The sequence below is a fragment of the Prionailurus bengalensis genome, chromosome A1 (genome assembly GCF_016509475.1).
Source record: "Prionailurus bengalensis isolate Pbe53 chromosome A1, Fcat_Pben_1.1_paternal_pri, whole genome shotgun sequence".
NCBI classification, from domain to species: Eukaryota; Metazoa; Chordata; class Mammalia; order Carnivora; family Felidae; genus Prionailurus; species Prionailurus bengalensis.
Window position 1 is genome coordinate 116,928,683 of NC_057343.1, and position 20,890 is coordinate 116,949,572.

Sequence of the window (20,890 nt, forward strand, 5' to 3'; positions counted from 1 at the left end):
TTGCTTACTCCTCCCAAAGGAATCAGTTTTAAATCAGCTCAACCTCTGATATGAAAAGCATCTAAGTTTAAAATTTAGTCAGTTGTGGGGTGCCTGACTGGCTCAGTGGGTTAAGCATCCGACTCTTGGTTTCAGCTCAGGTCACATCTTGCAGTTCGTGGGTTTCAGTTCCACAGCAGGCTCCACACTGACAGTGCAGAGCCTGCTTGGAATTCTCTCTGCTCCTACCCTGCTCATGCTCTCTCTCTCTCTCAAAATGAATAAACTTTAAAAAAATAAAAAAACAAAAGTTTATTCAATTGATACTTTAGAGTTTTGTTTGAAATTTGAACTAGTTTAAGGCTTCAACTGTACAATCAGAAGCTCCTTCTTTCTCATGTTTTTTATCGCCACCTATCTAAAGACAGCAGAGAGTATGCATGAATAAAGGCTTTGAATATGAACTCCCAAGAAAGCCCAGTTCTGAGCAGAAAGTGAAGTTTTTCTTTACAAATTTCAAGAGCTGATTAAACTCAACTACAAATTATACCTGTTTTGTGCTACTTGTAAATATTTAAAGCACTGCCAGTTATGTCACTCCACATGAATCACAAGACTTAATCATATATATAGCACAGATAGTCGTTAAGACTGTGTTCTACATTATGTATTTGAGAACCTTTAGTTCAGTTAAAATCATGAATTCACTAAATTAGGGAGTATGGCAGGTTGGTGACTTAAGAAATGTCTAAAAGTAAGCATTCCCCTGGGCGCCTGGATGCGTCTGACTTTGGCTCAGTTCATGATCTCACTGTTTGTGAGTTTGAGCCCCACATCGGGCTCACTGCTGTCGGCACAGAGCCCACTTCAGATCCTTGGTACCCCCCCGCGCCCCTCCCCCACTCACACTCTCGGAAAATGAACATACATACATACATAAATAAGCAAGCATTCCCAAAGCCTGTAGTAGCCAAGTGCACAAATCCCAAATCTTTAGGTAAACAAACATGAGGATCTTCATTAATACAAACTTTCCCAAGACATTCCCCCCAGCAAAAGAATCTCTAATAAAAGCAATCCATTCTCTCTTTGGTGTTTGAAGTGGTCAGGTTCAAACCACCTGCCCCTACTGTCCCCCCCCCCCAAAAAAAAAAATTGCACAAAGGAAGGGATGTTGGATAGGACTTCAGATACAAAAGTAAGTAAGCAACTTAAGAATATAAAAAATCAATAATCCCTCAGGTGGGTTACACAAACTGTAGAATACCAGCAATATAACTGAAAATCTCCCCTAGTTTTCATATACTCCACCACTGGTGAATACATAGCAGGAGATAGGAAAGGCATTTAAACCATCCCTTTATGATCAATAGTTTTACAAACAAGTACTAGACTGCTATCTCTATAGACCGTTACTTCTATTATAGAAATATTTATTTCTACAGAAATATTTCTACAGAAATAAGTATTTCTATAATAGAAATATTAGAAAGAAGTGAAGGCACAGAGAGGTCAAAGCCAAATCCAAGTACAGCTTTATGCTGGCACTGTGGGTTAAAATTGCACACAGGTATACTGGAGTCAAATGTGTGGTTAATTTCATCAAACAACCTGACTCTCTAAACAGTGCGTTAGGGAAAAGTACTCAACAGAAAGATTTCTTTATTCTCACACTAACTCCCCCATTTGTAATCACCATTCTCTCCCTCTTACCTTCTCTCACACACTGACTGCATATTTCCACTGTCAAAAGTCACATTTAAAAGACTAGCAAAAGACCACAATCACCTAGTTAATCTCTAGCATAACCACTGATCAGAACATGCTCTTTGAGCCCCCAGCTCTGGTTCTGCACTGTAAATGGATGTGGGTGCGTGAGCCCTATAGGGCTTGGGAAAGGGAGAGCTCAAACAATGTTCTTGTCAGCACTTTAAACAAAAAATCCATTCAATGAGAATGGCACCATGTTCCTTTTGCCCTTTCTCCCTAGGAACTAAATTAAACAGATTACAGACAGTGGCAAAAGCTGGCCTTAGAACAGCCTCCCCCTATTTGTTATTTTTAGCAATTTAGTCTGACAACGCCTGACAACTAAACATGCCTAGAATAGCTAAAGGGAGGGGGGATTATCAGATACCACCAGCAAAAAAACACTAGTCACCACTTCCTCCAACCCTAAGAAAGAATAATTTTCCATGTCTTTATAGCATCACCCAGAGTTTGAGCTTTTAGACTCTCATATAAAAACAGACTGTGTAGAAAACATCAGTGGAAACTGATAATGCTTCCTGATCTAGAGGACTGTTCCACCCTCACGTATGTTTTCTTAAAAACAAAAGCAGAATAAAGTGAAGTAAGTCATTTTACACAAGTTAGGGGTAAAATGCATCTGTGTCCATTTTGGAAGAATTCCCTCACCAGGTAATTATGTACCCAAAAAATGGTTTCATGAATAATGAAGGAATTCAAATATTTTTATTATGCTGGTGACAGGTGAAGGACATGTTTGCAAGTAGAACAAGGTGAAGTGGGAGAAATTCTCTAATTAATCAAAATTAGGAAGAAAGCACCACCCGTACCACCTTATTTATAAATGAAATAATGTGGTGAAAAATCTCTGAAAAATGAAAAAATAAAAAGGTAAAGTCCTGGGGCACCTGGCTAGCTCAATTAGTGGAGTATGGGATTCCTGATCTTGTGAGTTCAAGCCCCACGATGGGTACAGAGATTACTTAAAAACAACACCTTTAAAAAAAAAAAAAAGGGCGCCTGGGTGGCGCAGTCGGTTAAGTGTCCGACTTCAGCCAGGTCACGATCTCGCGGTCCGTGAGTTCGAGCCCCGCGTCGGGCTCTGGGCTGATGGCTCAGAGCCTGGAGCCTGTTTCCGATTCTGTGTCTCCCTCTCTCTCTGCCCCTTCCCCGTTCATGCTCTGTCTCTCTCTGTCCCAAAAATAAATAAACATTGAAAAAAAAAATTAAAAAAAAAAAAAAAGATAAGGCCCTAAGCAGTGTAACTATCTGCATCAGATTAAAATTCACATAAATACATTTTTTTAATATTTAGTAAGATAAAATGTCCATGAACATTCAGGAATTTAATAATTTAAGAACATTTTCTGAACATTTTTTGCCACTATTCTAAGTAGCATGTATTTTCTAAGACAGTATAGGATAAAAAAAAATACTACAAATGAATAAAATGATGTCTTCCTGGGTATGTTATTTTATGTTTGTAGAATTAATTCAACTCCATTCAAAAGTATCTCTAAAATGTGTAATGCCTAATATAAACTACCTTAAGCCATCACATTCACATTTGTGACTTCAGTAATTTAAGAAACTACTATAAAGATATCAAAAGAGATGCTGTTACCTTGTATTACACTTTAACTGGCAAAGCTGTAGGCACACAACTACTTTTATTTTAGCTTCAAAGAAAAGGATTCCAATTAACTTTATAAATTAAATCTGGACATGAAAGGAAACTGGTGTTTGTTTTGTTTTCCCTCCTTCCATCTTTTCATTTTAAGGGGGTGTTTTGCTCCTAAAGTGTCAATTCAGAAAAAGACCGATGTTATAATGATAAACTTAATAGAAGTGATCACAGATATTGTCTAATCCAACACGTTTTACAGATAAGGAAACTGAAGCCTAGAGTACAGCAAGGGCTAGGGGTGCCTGGATGGCTCAGTCAGTTGAACCCCCGACTCTCAATTTCAGCTCAGGTCATGATCTCACAATTCGTGGGATCAAACCCCAGGTCAGGCTCTGTGCTCTCTCTGCCCCTCCCCCACGGGTGTGAACACACAAGGTATTGTCTCTCTCTCAAATAAACTAAATTAAAAAAAAAAAAAAAAGTACAGCAAGGGCTAGAATCCAGAACTCCTCACTCAACAGAAGGTATTTAAATTAAGAATCTGGGGTAATGAATGCTCTGTTGTAAATCTAGTAGACTTGGAGATCTCAATTTATGGTTCAAGTATCAGTGTGGATCTTGTTCTTTCGAACTGACATGCAGAGTGCTCATTAATACAGGTGTGGCCTGTCCACGCTGAGTATCGAACAACTCACTTCCTCTGTCCAATATCTGTTACTTCAGTTTAGAGAAGACCTGTGCTGTAATAACTGACCAGAATCAGAATGTGAGGCCAAAAAAAAAGCATACTGATTAACTTCCCCTTACCATCTAGATACAAGAGGAGGGAGGTATGCAATAACATGAAAGAAAATTCAAAGTCTACATCATCAAAAGAAATCATTCTCTAGGCAGGCTGAAAGTGACTGCAGGAACTCTCAGGTATGGGAGGGAAGAGGATAAAGACAAATATTTATGGTCAGGCACAGAGAAAAGGTAGACGATATAAAAAATAAAGCAGCAAAGCCTGAGGTCAACAATCCTCTGAAGCATTCAAAGGGATAGTCTGGTGTGGGTACAGACAAATATTCCGAGGAAATCAAGGCACTCTGGGAATGTATCCTAGCAGAAACGATGAACAGAATCAAGATGCAAGAAGCTAAACTCAAGGCTAAACGGAACGCAAATCCTTTTATCTCATTCATAAAATGAAGACACACGTTATCAGAGAACAGATCAAACCAAAGGGGTATATGTGTAAAATATTTGTGATATATATTTCACAAATAAGAAAGACTGTCTAGTTAAAAGGGCATATCTATTTGAATTGTTCACGTTTAAGTTCTCACCAGAGCTGAAATGCTTTTTAAGTAAACTCTACTCCCAATGCAGGGCTCAAATTTACAACCCCAAAATCAAGAGTCACATGTTATACCAACTGAGCCAAGTAGGCACCCCTGAGCTGAAATATTTCTCATAAGGAAGTGAAATGTATCACAGTTTACAACTGGGTAAATATTAACACTTGGAACGTAACACATACACATTGACCAAGGCACTGAAAATATTTCTAATAACCAATAAAGAATACTCAACCACAAAAAGAGCATACTGGGCTTTTCCAGACGCATGCCTACTCTTCTCTAAATGCCAAAGAGGAAGATTATGCAGCTCCATTAAGCTCTAAGACAACAGGACATAGAGAAAAAAAAAAAAAAAATATATATATATATATATATATATATATATATATAGCTCACTATAAACTCTAGGGCTTCCAACCATCAGGCTCTTTAAGATTTAAGTCTTAAATAACTAAAAACTATTTTAAAACAAACATCCATTTTTATAAATGTTGAGAATGCAAATGAACTCTATAAAGAGATAAGTATTCATATCTGAAATCCCAAAGTATTGGACAGTAAGAGAAACTTCACTCAAGACTTCCCAAGTCAAAACATAGAAATGAGATGAGTTTACAAACTAGTAATTATTTTTTTTTAATTAAAAAAAAAAAGCCACTCAGAGGTGTCTAGTGACCTAGCTACTACAGAAGGTATGAGACACCATCAAGCTAATTTTTACAGTAGAAACATTTTTTTTTAATTTTTTTAACATTTATTTGTTTTTGAGAGAGAGAGAGAGAGAGAGAGAGAGAGTGAGTGAGTGAGTGAGTGTGAGTGGGGTCAGGGCAGAGAGAGAGACAGAGACACAGAATCCGAAGCAGGCTCCAAGCTCTGAGCTGTCAGCATAGAGCCTGATGTGGGGCTTGAACTCATGAACCATGAGATCATGACCTGAGCTAAAGTCGGATGCTTAATCAACTAAGCCACCCAGGTGCCCCCAGTAGAAACATTTTATACTTCTCTTCAGGACTCAAAGTCTCCTGGGTCAGAGTGAGAGAGGACTCTGAAAAAGAGCTCCCTTCAGCAAAAGGCTACAAGATAAACTATATAAACACTCTATGAGAACTTGACTTGGTAAGAATAAAAATGGACTGTCTACAAAGATAAACTGTGTTACTTCTACAAAATGGAATACCACATAGCAATGAAAATCAACAAGTCACAATCTTGAGCAACATGGATGCACTTCACAAATACAATATTGAGCAAAAGGCAAAATATGTATATGGTGATTTTTTTCATATGAAGTTCAAAAATGAATAAGAGTAAATTACACTGCTTGGGGGATGTATACATAGGTAGTAAAAATGTATCTAAAAATAAAAGAAAGAAAGAAAAAGGGGCACCTGGGTGACTCAGTCAGGTGAGGGTCTGACTCTTGATTTTGGCTCAGGTCATGATCTCACAGTCGTGAAATCAAGCACCGTGTCACATTTGGCACTGACAGCACAGAGCCTGCTTGGGATTCTCACCCCCCCACACACACACACAGTCTCTCTCTCTGTGCCTCCCCCACACACTCGTGCGTGTTCTCTTCTCTCTCTCAAGATAAATAAATTAACATTTTAAAAAAAGAAATAAAAAGAAAGAATACAATTACACCAAAATCAGGAAGATACCTAAGAATAAAGCTAATCAAACAGGTAAAAGACCTGTACTCCAGAAGCTATGAAACAATGATGAAAGAAATTGATGATGAAGCAAAGAAATAGAAAGACATTCCACGCTCATGGATTGGAAGAACAAATACTGTTAAAATGCCAATACTACCCAAAGCAATCTATGCCTTCATATATTCCTATCAAAATACCAACAACATTTTACACAGAGCTGGAACAAACAATTCTAAAATTTTTGTGGAACCACAATAGACCCCAAACAGTCAAAGCAATCTTGAAAAAGAAAAGCAAAGGGGCTCCTGGGTGGCTCAGTGGGTTAAGTGTCTGACTTCAGCTCAGGCCATGATCTCACAATTCATGAGTTCGAGCCCCATGTCAGGCTCCACACTATCAGTGCAGAGCCTGCTTGGGATTCTCTCTCTCTCAAAATGGAAAGGAAAGGGAAGGGGAAGGCGAAGGGGAAGGGGAAGGCGAAGGCGAAGGGGAAGGCGAAGGGGAAGGGGAAGGCGAAGGCGAAGGGGAAGGGGAAGGCGAAGGGGAAGGCGAAGGGAAGGGGAAGGGGGAGGGGGAGGGGAAGGGGGAGGGGGAGGGGAAGGGGGAGGGAGGGGGAGGGAGGGGGAGGGAGGGGGAGGGGGAGGGGGAGGGGAAGGGGATGGAGGGGGAGGGGGAGGGGGGAGGGGATGGAGGGGGAGGGGGGAGGGGATGGAGGGGGAGGGGGAGGGGGAGGGAAGGGGAGGGAAGGGAAAGGGGAAGGGAAGGGAAGAGGAAGGGGAAGAAAAGTGGAGGGAGAGGGGGAGGGGAAAAAAGGGCAAAGCTGCAAAGCTAGAGGTATCACAGTTCCAGACTTCAAGCTGTAGTGACCAAGACAGTATGGTACTGACACAAAAACAGACATGCAGATCAATGAAACAGAATAGAAAACCCAGAAACGAATCCACTATTATATGGTCAAATAGTCTTCAAAAAAAGCAAGAAAGAATATCTAATGGGAAAAAGACTGTCTCTTCAACAAATGGCGTTGGAAAAACTAGACAGCAACATGCAAAAGAATGAAACTGGACCACTTTCTCACACCATACACTGAAATAAATTCAAAATGGGTCAAAGACCTAAATGTGAGACCTGAAACCATAAAACTCCTAGAAGGAAAAAAAAAGGCACTAACTTCTTTGACATCAGCCACGGTAAATTCTTTCCAGATATCTAGGTCTCTTGAGGCAAGGGAAACAAAAGTTAAAAAAATAAAAAGTAAACAGTTTCTGCACAGCAAAGGAAACAATCAACAAAAGGCAGCCTACAGAATGGGGGAAAGATTTTTGCAAATGACATATCTGAGAGAGGGTTAATATCCAAAATAAAGAACTTGTAAATCTCAATACTGAAAAAATGAACAATCCAATTAAAAAACAGGCAGAAGACATGAACAGACATTTTCCCAAAGACAGAGACAGCCAACAGACACATTAAAAGAGGCTCAATATCACTTATCAGGTAAATATCAATCAAAACTATAATGAGAGAACACCTCACACCTGTCAGAATAGCTAAAATCAACAACACAAGAAACGGCAAGTGTTGGCGAGAATGTTGAGAAAAAGAATCCTTCATGCACTGTTGGTGGGAATGCAACCTGGTACAGCCACGAGGGAAAACTATATGGAGGTTCCTCAAAGTTAAAAATAGAACTACACTATGACCCAGCAATTGCACTACTAGGTATTTACCCAAAGAATACAATAATACTAATTCAAAGGGGTACATGCACCTCAATACTTTTTTTAATGTTTTATTTTTGAGAGAGAGGGAGAGTGCGTACGCACGCACACAAGCTGGGGAGGGACAGAGAGAGAGGGGACAGCTGACAGTAGCGAGCATGAGGAGGGGCTCGACCCTACAAATCATGAGATCATGACCTGAGCCAAAGTTGGACGCTCAACTGACCAAGCCACCCAGGTGCCCCACATCTCAATTTTTATAGCGGTTTTATCTACAAAAGCCAAATTATGGAAAGAGCCCAAGTATCCATCAATTGATGAATGGATAATGAAGATGTTGTGTATATACAATGGAATATTACTCAGCCAGAAAGACGAGTGAAATTTTGTCATTTCCAATGACATGTATGTAACTAGAGAGTATTATGCTAAGTGAAATAAGTCAGGCAGAGAAAGACATACCACGTGATTTCACTCCTATGTGGAATTTAAGAAACAAACACGCAGAAGGAAAAAAACGAGAGAGGCAAACCAAGAAACACTCTTACCTACAGAGAACAAACTGATAGTTACCAGAAGGGAAGTGGAAGGGGAGATGGGTTAAAGAGCTGATGCGAACTAAGGAGTGCGGTTGTTGGTGTGCACCTGTGATGTATAGAAGTGTTGAATCACTATATTGTATACCTAAAACTAGTATTTTTAAATTTTTGTTAATGTTTATTTAGTTTTGAGAGAGACAGAGACAGAGCTTGAGCCAGGGAGTGGCAGACAGAGAGAGAGAGAGAGAGAGAGATACAGAATCCGAAGCAGGCTCCAGGCTCTGAGCTGTCAGCACAGAGCCTGACGCAGGGCTCGAACCCTCGGACCATGAGATCATGACCTGAGTTGAAGTCGGACACCCAACCAACTGAGCCACCCAGGCACCCCACCTAAAACTAGTAGTACACTGTGTGTTAACTAATTGGAATTTAAATAAAAACTTAAAAAAGAAACAATTATCACAAAAGTTATGGTAGCAGCTAAGGAAGGGGGCAGGGATGGCCTTGTGACTTGCGGGGGGGAGAAGAATGGGGGAGCCTCTGGTGCATGCCAATTTTTTATTTCTTGGCCTACGTGACTGTTACAAGTGTTCATTTCATAATTATAAAGCTGTATGTATTTTAACGTATATCTCTGTAAATGCTGTATTTCACTACCAAAAAAATGCTAATTTCTTAATGGATTCTAAATTTTAAGTTATGCCAGCACTGAGTATAATTCTTGTATGATGAATAAAACAAACATTCCATCACTGGCTCTGCTCTCACCTGCCCTTCTCTCTCCACTAAAAATACAGATAATAATCAGTGTCCATCATATAACAGTGTCCATTTGACCTCACCCCCAAAGAGGGGCTCCCATCATATCCACAAATGGTACCAACTCAAAAATGAAAAGTACTTAGGGCAAAACCTGGACATCCAGCCAAATGCCTACCAGTTACCACCCATGCTATGGAAAAAATGACCTTCAACAGGCAGAGTAAAACCTCCTCAATCATGGGAACTCCTCCAAAACATTCCCTCATCAGAGTCTCAAAAACTCAGCCAACTGCAGAGTGTCACAGGCACCTCCTACCAGTAACCTTGCCGCTATTCTTCCTACTTATTTCAGGAACCACTATCTGACCAAAATTGTCATTTTTGTGGAAGAGTCAGAACTTTTACAGTTTCGTAGATCTTACTTATAGCATGGGCTGCAAAGCTATTTCACAACCCTGAGATTGTAACATTCTGTGTCAGAAGTGGCATCATACAGGCCAGAATGTCCTGGGTTTCCTTATTCTTGTTTTTATTCTGTCACTGCTGAGCTAACCAGGGTAGTGGAAGGGGTGGTAACTATGTCAAAGATAAAGGAAAGGAAGTGGTCACCCTGCATACGCATGTGCCTAAAATATGTAATGGAGACTTCAGACTGAATGCAGATGAGCCTCAAGCAATAACTGCCCCCCACCTGGAACAGAGAAGCGAATCTAGGAGAATGGTGGCCAAAATGTGCTCAAATACACCACTGAAAGCTTGCACTCATCTCAAGGATTCCAAATCCTTGAGATTCAAAAGACAAGAGGGCAGAAACAGAGCTCCAGATCATCTGAAAGCTGAATCCAAATTTTTCCAACTGCAAAAAAAGTCTACAAAATTATTCCCTCTTACCTCCAAAAAAAGTGAGTAAAAACATAGGATGTATTTTTCACTCTTTAGAAGAAATCTATCACCTCAATCTATCAATAAGGTTTCAACTCAACTTTAACTAAAAGTGGATTTTCTCAAAAATTTGAAGACTATTTCCCCATCATAGAAATGCTATACATTTCAAAAAGAAAATTATTTTTACAATGACAGAGAAGACTCAGAGTCATCATTCCAAACTCCAATTATATTTATGTCATTTAAAAAATTAGGCCATTGGGGTACCTGGGGTGGCTCGGCTGGTTAAGACTCTTGATTTCTGCTTAGGTAATGATCTCACGGTTCATGAGATCAAGCCCCACATCAGGCTCCATAATGACAGTGCAGAGCCTGCTTGGGATTATCTCTCTCTTTCTCTCTGCCCCTCCCCTGCTCACTCTCTCTCTTTCAAAATAAATAAATAGACATTTTTTTAAAAATTATACCATTAGGTGCCTGGGTAACTCAGTTGGTTGAGTATCTGACTCTCGATTTCGGCTTGGGTCTTGATCCCAGAATCGTGGGACAGAGGTCTGTGCTGGGCGTGGAGCCTGTGTGATGCTCTCTCACTCTCTCGTTCTCTCGCTCTCTCTCTCCCTCTGCCCCTCCCCCACTCACATGATCTCTCCCTAAAATAAAAATTTTTTAATTATGCTTTTGTACTTTCCTAACAACAGACACTATACTAATCACCATCGTACCATTGTATTTGACAGAGAAAGAGTGTGAGCAGGGAAGGAGGAGAGGGTAAGGGGAGTGAGAGAAATTTTAAGCTGGTTCCATGCTCCGCACGGAGCCCCACGTGGGGCTCAATCCCACAAGCCTGGGATCATAACCTGAGCTGAAATCAAGAGTTCAATGCTCAACTGACTGAACTGCCCAGGTGCCCCTCGGCCATCTTCTTGAAAAAGTTATTATCAAAAAAATTTTTTTAAATAGACACAAATAACATGGTTACTCTATCATACTAAAGCCACCATTTTATGTTTTCTCTTAAATAGAATCAGCTTCACTGGTCTATACTAATCACCATCAGGATAAATTGGTGATTATTCCTCCAAGACCCTGATCTATCATCTATTCAAAGAAAAACTAAAAATCCATGCAAGATTATCATATTATGAGTCTGTTATGAAAATATTTTCCAATCAATCCCAGTAAAACAATTACAGCCAGAAGAATGGCGCACCATGTGGGTATTAACTTGTAAAAATGGAGTTTTAAGAAGAAAAAGACAGTAAAACTATCTTCCCAAAAAGATAGTAATTTCCTTTACCCTTCCAGTAAGTAAAGAGAACTCCCTATCGAAGGAAGATGAGGGCAGGTTATAGTACTCCCACCTCTGCTGCATAAAAGCAAAGGCTCAGCAAGTGAGCCCACTAAACTGCTTGACAATGTAGCACAGCATAAAAGAGTTTATCAAGAGCCAAACAAATTCTAAGTAAGCTTTCAACTCATAAATAAAGACAGAAGGAGAAAATCTGCAGAAGGTAAACGTAAACAGTAAGAACAGACATGGATGAAAAGAAGTCTAGAAAATACTAATGAAAATGGGTTCTCATAGGAGAGAAGATGAATCAGACAAGTACCTATATAATTAAAAAGGGTTATCCACAGTGTCATCTGTATACATTGCTGGCAGAGAGTGAGGAGACATACAAATTCGACCAATTTAAGAGCTTTGGTCAAAAACTCAAACTACACACCCAGACGCAAAACAGTCTTACTCCTTCTAAGATGAAAACATGCTTAATGGAAACAGCCTGGCCTTTATATGCTGACTTATGTATAAACTGTGCCTCCCCAACTATATAGTAAGGTATTTTAGGGCAAAAATTTAATGATGACGATAAGTACATAGGATTAAGACAAAACAGGTTGAAGTGACAAGAAATGCTAGGGCCCAGAAAAAAACACTGTCAGTCTGAAAGGAGAAGCAACAGCTACTCCTTAGGAAGAACTACTTAGTGCTCTGAATCTATAGCAAGCTTTCCAAGTAATAGGAAACCCTATTTGTAAGTACTTCAGCTGGCAATAGCTTATATGTCCAAATTACCACTCTATGCTATGAAACTAATGAAATCATTAGGGAGAACAAGGAAAAAGGACTTAATTTAAGACTGAGGAATCAGAAAATGATTCTTTGGATAAGGAGCCCTAAGCTAAGATCTTAAAAACTAATATATAGAACTGGTAATAACTGCAGGAGGAGAAAGCTCCCCAGGGGAGTCAACTAGTTTTTGCAAAGAAAGTAGAAACAAAGAAAGCACAGCAAGTTCTAAAAACAGAATATTCCTGAATGGGTGGAGTATACAGTGTAAGAAAAGGCAAAGGAAATGAGGGAGATAATAGAAATCAACAGGAGTCCTTTCACAAAAAAGCCTTGAAAGTATGTTAACAAGTGTGAACTTTATCCTAAGAACAATGATGGGCTTTACACAGAAAAGTAACAGAACCACATTTTCTAACGTTTTACAAAGGTCATTCTAGTTTAAAAGTAGGGGGAAAAATTCCAGAAAGAAATACCACCTAATAGAGAAAACAGGAAAAGAAGTAGTTTTCAGAAATACTAAGAATTTTCCAGAATTGATAAAGGATCTTAATCCTCAGATTCAGGAAACCCAACTTAAGCCAAGTAGGATTAAGAAAAAAAATTAAAAGGTGGGGGAGTGGCACCTGGGAGGCTCTGTCAGTTAAGAATCTGACTCCTGATTTCGGCTCAGGTAATGATCTCACAGTTTGAGAGATCAAGCCCCGCACTGGGCTCTGTGACAACAGTAAGGAGTCTGCTTGGGATTCTCTCTCCCCATCCCCCAACCCCCTGCCTCAAAATAAATAAACTTAAAAAAATAAATAAAAAGACTAACCCCACACTTAAACATATCCCAAAGAAACTACAAAGCATGAAGACAAAGAGAATATTAAAAGGAACCAGTGGAAAAAAAAAAAAAGAAACAACAACTAAGCTGACAGATGACTTCTCAACAGCAACAATGGAAGCCAGAGTCAGTGGAATACTTTAAAAGACCTGGGAAATTCCTTCATATATAAAGCAAAATTAAACCTATCCTCTGAACTATGTATACAGTAATAATGAGCACTTATAATACCCAGACAGTGGTCTCTAAACACCACTGTCCACTAAACTGAAAGACTAAGGAGAAATTGGGAAGTATCACCATAGAGGGAGATTTGACATCTCTCAATAATTAACTGAATAATCAGGAAAAAAAATCAGTAAGAAACACAGAGAATTTGAACACTACAATTAACAACAATGTATGTGTTGGGGCATCTGGATGGCTCAGGCTATTGAGCATCCAACTCCTGATTTCAGCTCAGGTCATGATCCTGGGTCATGGGATCGAGCCCTGTGACAGGCTCCTTGCTAAGCGTGGAACCTGTTTAAGATTCTCTCTCTCTCCCTCTGCCCCTCTCCCCAGCTCATGCTCACTCGTTCTCCTTCTGTCTAAAATAAAGAAAGAAAATTAAAAACAAAACAAAAAAAACAATGTATGTGTGCATTAGTGCACATGTGGGCACATGTATATGCATTCGTTTCAGGCTGAAGTAACAAAACTATGCAAGTATGGCAGTGCAAAATACAGCGTTGCTTCAGGGGAGAGAACAGAGTGTGTAGTAGATGATACTATTAAAAATACAAATTAGAGCAGTATTGTAAAACATACTAAATGTAGACGTAGGGATCATGCAATAATTAAATGCTGAGGTAATAAGGAACCTACAATGGTTAAGAGAAGTGGAAAACATGAAGGTGGGAAATATAAACTACAGGTGGAAAGATAAATTGTAAAATGATGAAAACAGTATATACAGCATAATTCCTCTCTATTTTTAAAAAGTGTATACATGTGTGTATGAATGGGTTTATAAAATAAAGTTTGGAATGATACCCACGCAACTCCAGGGGTGACATCTGCAGGTGTGTTGGCTAGAGGGGAAAGTAGTGTTTTCATTTAATCATGTTTTATTTTTTGACCTTTTTTCTTTTATAGTACACTTAATAATGCTTTTATAATATAAAAAGCATGTAAAATAAAAAATTAAAAAGAAAAAAGACACAATATAATGTTCTAGGGAAGAACCTAGAGTTTAACCCCACTAAGTTTCTCCTAGCTGTAATTAGCATTTCAAATGGGTACCAACGAGCCAGCTATTCTAGTTCCGTTACCTGACACTTGTCAGGACACTCTACCAGTAATGAGAAACTCCAAAAAAGGTAACTTTGGGGAAAAAAATTTCTTAATACTCTTCAAAACTGAACAGTATGCTAAAATCATCATCTGTGGCAATTTTACCTTTAATATTCTTTTTAATTACAAAAGCTAACACAGGGATGGATGCCTGGGTGGCTCAGTTGGTTAAGCTTTCGACTTCACCTGAAGTCATCATCTCATGGTCTGAGTTGAACCTCGCATCAGGCTTTCTGCTGTCAGCACAGAGCCCACTTTGGCCTCTGTCCCCCTCTCTCTCTGCCTCTCCCCTGCTCATGCACTCTCTCAAAAATAAATATTAAAAAAAAAAAAAGTTAACACGTGTTAAAATTTATCCAACACAAAGATTATAAGAAAAAGTAATTTCATGCCCATACCCATCTAAATTAATTTCCTTAGGGGAACCAGTGTTAATTTAATGTATATACTGACATCATCTTTGCCATTCATATACAGATCTTATTTTTTGTGTTTTCATAAAAAAAGAATTACATACACATTACTTTCTATCGGGCTACTTATTCATCAGGATCATTTTTAGATGTATTTACCTAATGCTACAAAAACAGATTTTTGGTTATCTAACATGAAATAGTTTTAATTGGAGTTTTTAAAGTTATTTTGTTTGAAAACAGAAGATATAAAATTCAATCTAGAACAGCTGGGCTAACAAAAATGACAAATAGGACATGATAACAACCTGGTTACTAAAGGATAAGGATTTTTTTGTCCTTATTTGTTTACATGCTTATTTATTATTTTTTCAATACACTTTCTAAGCTACAAATTATCAAGTTTGTTTAAATTATGATCAGTAGTTAAACAAAAATAAACCTAAGTAACCTAAGACACTACACACTCACACAGGCCATGCCAAATTGGTTCCCCTAAGAAATCCCCAGGAAGCTACAAGGGGTGTCTCACCAATTCCACAGAGAGCTGAGTCAGATTCTGAAATACTGCCTCAAATAGTACTCACACAAATTAGATAAAGTGACCTATGAAGTCATTGTAACCATCCCCATTTCAGGAAATCTTGGCCCCAAAGAAATAATAACCAGTCTCTTGCCCAGGCCAACTTTTACTATATACAGGATGGACCTTCTACTCAATCCCAAGAAGAGTATCTCATCAAAGGTTTTAATGTATACAGAAAATGTAGTAAAATTCAATTTTCCAAAAATGTAATAAGTTACTCTTACCCATCATCTTTTTCCCTAGCTAAAAAAAAAAAAAAAACAACTCGTTTTCCTCACTGCAGCACCATCATTCAGATAGTTATACCTAATCTATATTAAAGGAATTACAATATATAAAAAAGACCTATGTCGAGATCTTTTAAATACTATTACCATTACCTACTCTCATGCCTATCTACCACAATATGTGATGTTTAAATATACACCGTGTGTCTTACTTTGTTTTTAAGAACAGACATGTTCATTCAAAGGCAATGGAGAAAATACATTCATATTAAAAGCATCCCATCTTCTTCAAAAGTCTCTACAGTTGCAACAAACCATTTTTCTGTCTTCCTTTCCTTTCCTTTCTTTCATGGGGTGCTGGGGGGGGGTGGGGGGGGAGGTGGGGGTGGAGGTCTTACACACTGCCATGACCGCTTCACTGCTCTAACACAATTCGAAAAAATGAAAACAATGGCAGGCATACATTTTCATTTAAATGACAAAGCTGAGGTAATTATTTTTTCTCTTAAAATTTACTACTGTCAATATGGACTCAAAACTTACTTCCAATTCTTTAATTTTTCTTCTGCTATTTTCTGTTTCTCTAACAGTTGATTGTGAATTACCTCCTTGGACTGAAGAATAAACCTACGAAACAAAAAAGTTGACAATTAAGCCACATGACCACTATAATCAAAATCAACAGCTACATACCACAAATATTAAACAAAGAAAATGAAAAGGATGATCTCCTAATTCAAGGACCAATAAAATACACTGCTATAGGGGCGCCTGGGTGGCGCAGTCAGTTAAGCGTCCGACTTCAGCCAGGTCACGATCTCGCGGTCCGTGAGTTCGAGCCCTGCGTCGGGCTCTGGGCTGATGGCTCAGAGCCTGGAGCCTGCTTCCGATTCTGTGTCTCCCTCTCTCTCTGCCCCTCCCCCGTTCATGCTCTGTCTCTCTCTGTCCCAAAAATAAATAAACGTTGAAAAAAAAAATTAAAAAAAAAAAAAAATACACTGCTATGTTCATGTGACATACTTGGGAAACCACCACAGGTTTAAGCCTTCTTGGCTGAGAAAGACTAAAGTTTAAAAGAAAATTCTGCTTTCTTGTCTAAGAAGGGAATCAGGCTTTAAGCAAGATTCATAAACAAATTTAAAAAATTAAAAGGGATAAAAATCTATCACAGGCTAAGAGAAAAGTTAAATAATAAAAATCCCCCATAATTTTATTTTTTCAATTGTCTGTATCCACTTTTCTCTAGATAGTTAGTATTTGTATATTGGAGCTCCCCTTCCAATCTTTTTTAACTTTTTTGTAACAGCAGTAACTCATGACCTTTTAAAGTCACAATCAAGTACTGTGTTAGGATCAATGCATTAGTGTTTATATGAGTTCCTCAAACAAAAAGCACTGTATAAAGCCTAGTATCTTTTATTATTATTTCCAGAGTGTATAATACCTCTGAAAACAGCTCAAAAGGCACAAGTGGAAAATTTCAACTTTTTCCATTTTACAATCAAGCACATTATTTATAACTAATGAGAATGGAAATATGGGGAAGCTTTAAAAATTAGCATTGAATCTGTTTTGTACACTTATGTTCATAATTCTTGCTGTAGGGAAAGGAAGAATAAACTATTTTGTAGACTCAAAAAAGTGAAATGAATTATTTCCTTTCAACTCAAACCAAGGGCCCAACTAGGCTGCAACAGATTTCAATGAAAGATCACATTTAATAAGCAGATGGTTTCTTCTCTTTGCATGAAACTTAGAGTTTAACAACAAAGAACATCATTTCTTTTTGTTGTTTTTATTAAAGTATAATTGACAAGCAATATTCTATTAATCTCATGTGTACAACACAGTGATTCAATATTTGCATATACTACAAACTGATTACCACAATAAATCTAGTTACCTCTCATTGTATTCCCCATGCTATACATTATACAACCAAGACTTAGTTATTTTATATTTGTACCTCTCAATTCCCTATATTTGTACCTATATTTTATATTTGTACCTCTCAATCCCCTTCACCAATTTTGTCCCCCCAGGCAGTTTCTACACTCCCCCCCCCCCCCCCCGCCCAGATTCTCTGCATCTATGAGTCTGGGTTTTGTTTCTTTGTTCTGTTTTTCAGACTCCACTCATAGTGAAATTATTTGGTATTTGTCCTTCTCTATCTGACTTATTTCACTTAGCATAATACCCTCTAGGTGCACCCATGTTGTCATAAATGCCAATATTTCATTCATTTCATTGGCTGAGTACTATTCTAGTGTGTGTGTGTGTGTGTGTGTGTGTGTGTGTGTTTTAATATGTCTGTTGGCCATCTGGATGTCTTCTTTGGAAAAATGTCTATTCAGGTGCTCTGCCCATTTTTTAAGTGGATTGTTTGGTTTTTTTGTTGTTGTTATTGAGTTAACAGAAGTTCTTTATATATTTTGGATATAAACCCCTTATCAAACAGATGATTTGCAAATTTCTCCTCCCATTCAGTAAATTACTTTTTCATTATGTTGGATTCCTTTGTTGTACAGAACCTTTTTAGTTTAATGTAACCCCAACCATTTATTTTTGCTTTTATTACACCTGCTTTTGGAGTTCGACACTGCTCCCGCACACCCTGCCCCCCGCCCCCACAAAAATCACGAAGACGATACTAGGTGCTTACTATGTTTTCTTCTAGGAGTTTTATTGGTTTCAAGTCTTACAATGAAGTTTTTAACCCATTGTAAGTTAATTTTTGTATATGATGTGCGATCACAGCTCAGTTTTCCCAATACCATTTATTGAAAATGACCCTCCTTTCCCTAATGTATATTCTTCCCTCCTTCACCACAAATTAATTGACCATATATGCATGAGTTTACTTCTGGGTTCTCTACCCTGTTTCACTGATCTGTACATCTGCTTTTAACAAAGAGACAACATATCAAGACAGCAATATGCAGTTTTCTCTACCAACCTCAAAAAACAACAAAAAACAACAAAACCACCACTGTGTCCAGGGTAGGTTTTTACCAAGACAATCTATTATTATAAATATAAAACAAGTAAAAACAGACCAAAAATGGCAACTCCAGCTTTGTCCTCCAGCGTTTTTTCCACACCCGGGGAAAAACTGCTTCCCTCCACCTCTTCTTTATGAGTGAATACATCTTGGCATATATAATACAATCTGGTAAATTTCTCTTTCATTCCACTAATAATTAACCTTGTTAATGTCCTGAGGTGGACAGTCCAGATAATTTAACTGATTATCCTGGTCTTTAGTAACTTAATCCTTTATAAAAATCTTACTCATATAATCACTGCAAAGACAGCCCACTTCTACGTAAAACAAAGATTACTATATAATCCTTTGTGTCCAAAATATTACTATTAGTCCAAAAGACAGGTGTGCTGTTTCTGATGAGACTATGATTTATAGAATATTTCTTCTCAGTACTAATTATTTAGTACAGTATTTGAAGAGCAAAGTGTTTTACAACTGTATTAGCTCTCGGTGACACCATGTAAAAAGTATTATAAATCTAGGCCCAAAAGTCACAAAATTATGTCATTTCATGCACAATTTTACTAAAAAGCCTTTACCATGAAAATGATTTTCAGAATAAAATATACATTTTTAAATAGCACTGATTGCTGTCCAGTGAGTGGTATCCTCAAATAATAGGTCATCAGACATTACCTTTATTAGTGTCTGGGAAATTTTCAAAGCTAAGATTAGAGATCAAGTCACTACTTATGTGGCCTTTAAAAATAAAGTATCTGAACAGATACTAAATCCCTTGAGCAGAAAATAAAGTTACTAGAAAGCGAGAACACATCAACAAAAACATGTTTTTCCATGGCCACACACCGCTTAGGTAGCTATAATGGACTGTGCCAACTTCAAAGACCAGAAAGATGTCACAGAAGCTGGCCAATTTACTATTAAGCCTAAGGACATCTCAGCCATGAAAGTTCTAAACGAGGAGTATTGAGTAAACTCAAATGTATTACCTCAATGAGTAGTTACATTGTAAAATTAAAACAAACAAAAACTTAAGGAAAACTTGGTTGAGTCCTTGATTTTTAAAAAATACCAAAAATGGTATTAAAATTAAAAATGGTATTTAAATACCATGTATTTAAAAAATACATGGAGCGTGTGGGTGGCTCAGCCAATTGAACATCCAACTGTTGATCATAGATTAGGTCATCAGCCCAGGGCCATGGGATTGAGCCCCAGCCCCACCATCGGGCTCCACAGTGAGTGTGGAGCTTGCTTGAGATTCTCTTTCTCTCTCTTTCTCTCTCTCTCTCTTGCCCCCTTCTGCCCCTCTCCCTGACTCACTCTAAAAATTTTTTTAATTATTAAAATATAGAAAAAAATTAGGGGCGCCTGGGTGGCTCAGTCAGTTAAGTGTCTGTCTCCTGATTTCAGCTCAGGTCATAACCTCACGATGTGAGAGAGCTCAAGCCCTGTTGTCAGGCCCCGTGCTAACAGTACAGAGCCTGCTGGGGATTCTCTGCCTCTTCTCTCTCTCTGCCACATCCCTGCTTGTGCTCTTTCTCTCTCTCAAAATAAATAAACTTAAAAAAAATAAAAAATAAAACATTAAAAATAATTAGTAAAAAGTAAAAATTTTAAAAAACCAAACATAAATCCAATGAAGCCTGGAAAGAACCCCAAGAAACATTTGCATTTCTGGAAAAACTCTCTAGAAAACACGTTATCTGTTGTTAAAAGGCACTGAATTATCAGATGCTATTTTGAAAACAGAACATATAATAATGTAATTATGAGTCACACATCAAAAATAAATATTAGGCACATAGTTTCTCAGAGTAGAGAATTTCACAGAGATCCTGCCTGATAGTTTATGGAAAGCCAAATGGTAGATAAAGGATTCTGCAGTTCAGAATGTGCCACAAAGGAAAAATAAACTATGAAGAGGCAAATTATTTTTATATGACAAATGTCATGCAAAGAATGTACTTACAATATTCAGGATTATATATTTTAATTTTTTTATGTTTATTTATTTTTGAGAGAGAGAGACAGACAGAGACAGAGCGCTAGTGGGGGAGGGGCAGAGAGAGAGGGAGACACAGAATCCTAAGCAGGCTCCAGGCTCTGAGCTGTCAGCACAGAGCCTGACATGGGGCTCGAACTCATGAACTGTAAGATCA

The 20,890-nt window shown here is 38.2% G+C and overlaps 1 protein-coding gene across 1 annotated transcript in view; it reads right to left on the bottom strand.

Moving 5' to 3' along the window:
- The window catches only part of PFDN1 (prefoldin subunit 1), a 71,106-nt gene that overhangs the window by 17,389 nt on the left and 32,827 nt on the right, over window positions 1-20,890 (bottom strand). Inside the window, exon 3 of the mRNA XM_043576005.1 lies at window positions 16,265-16,348. Coding sequence (XP_043431940.1) covers window positions 16,265-16,348 — 84 coding nt within the window. The remainder of the gene's footprint in view (window positions 1-16,264; window positions 16,349-20,890) is intronic.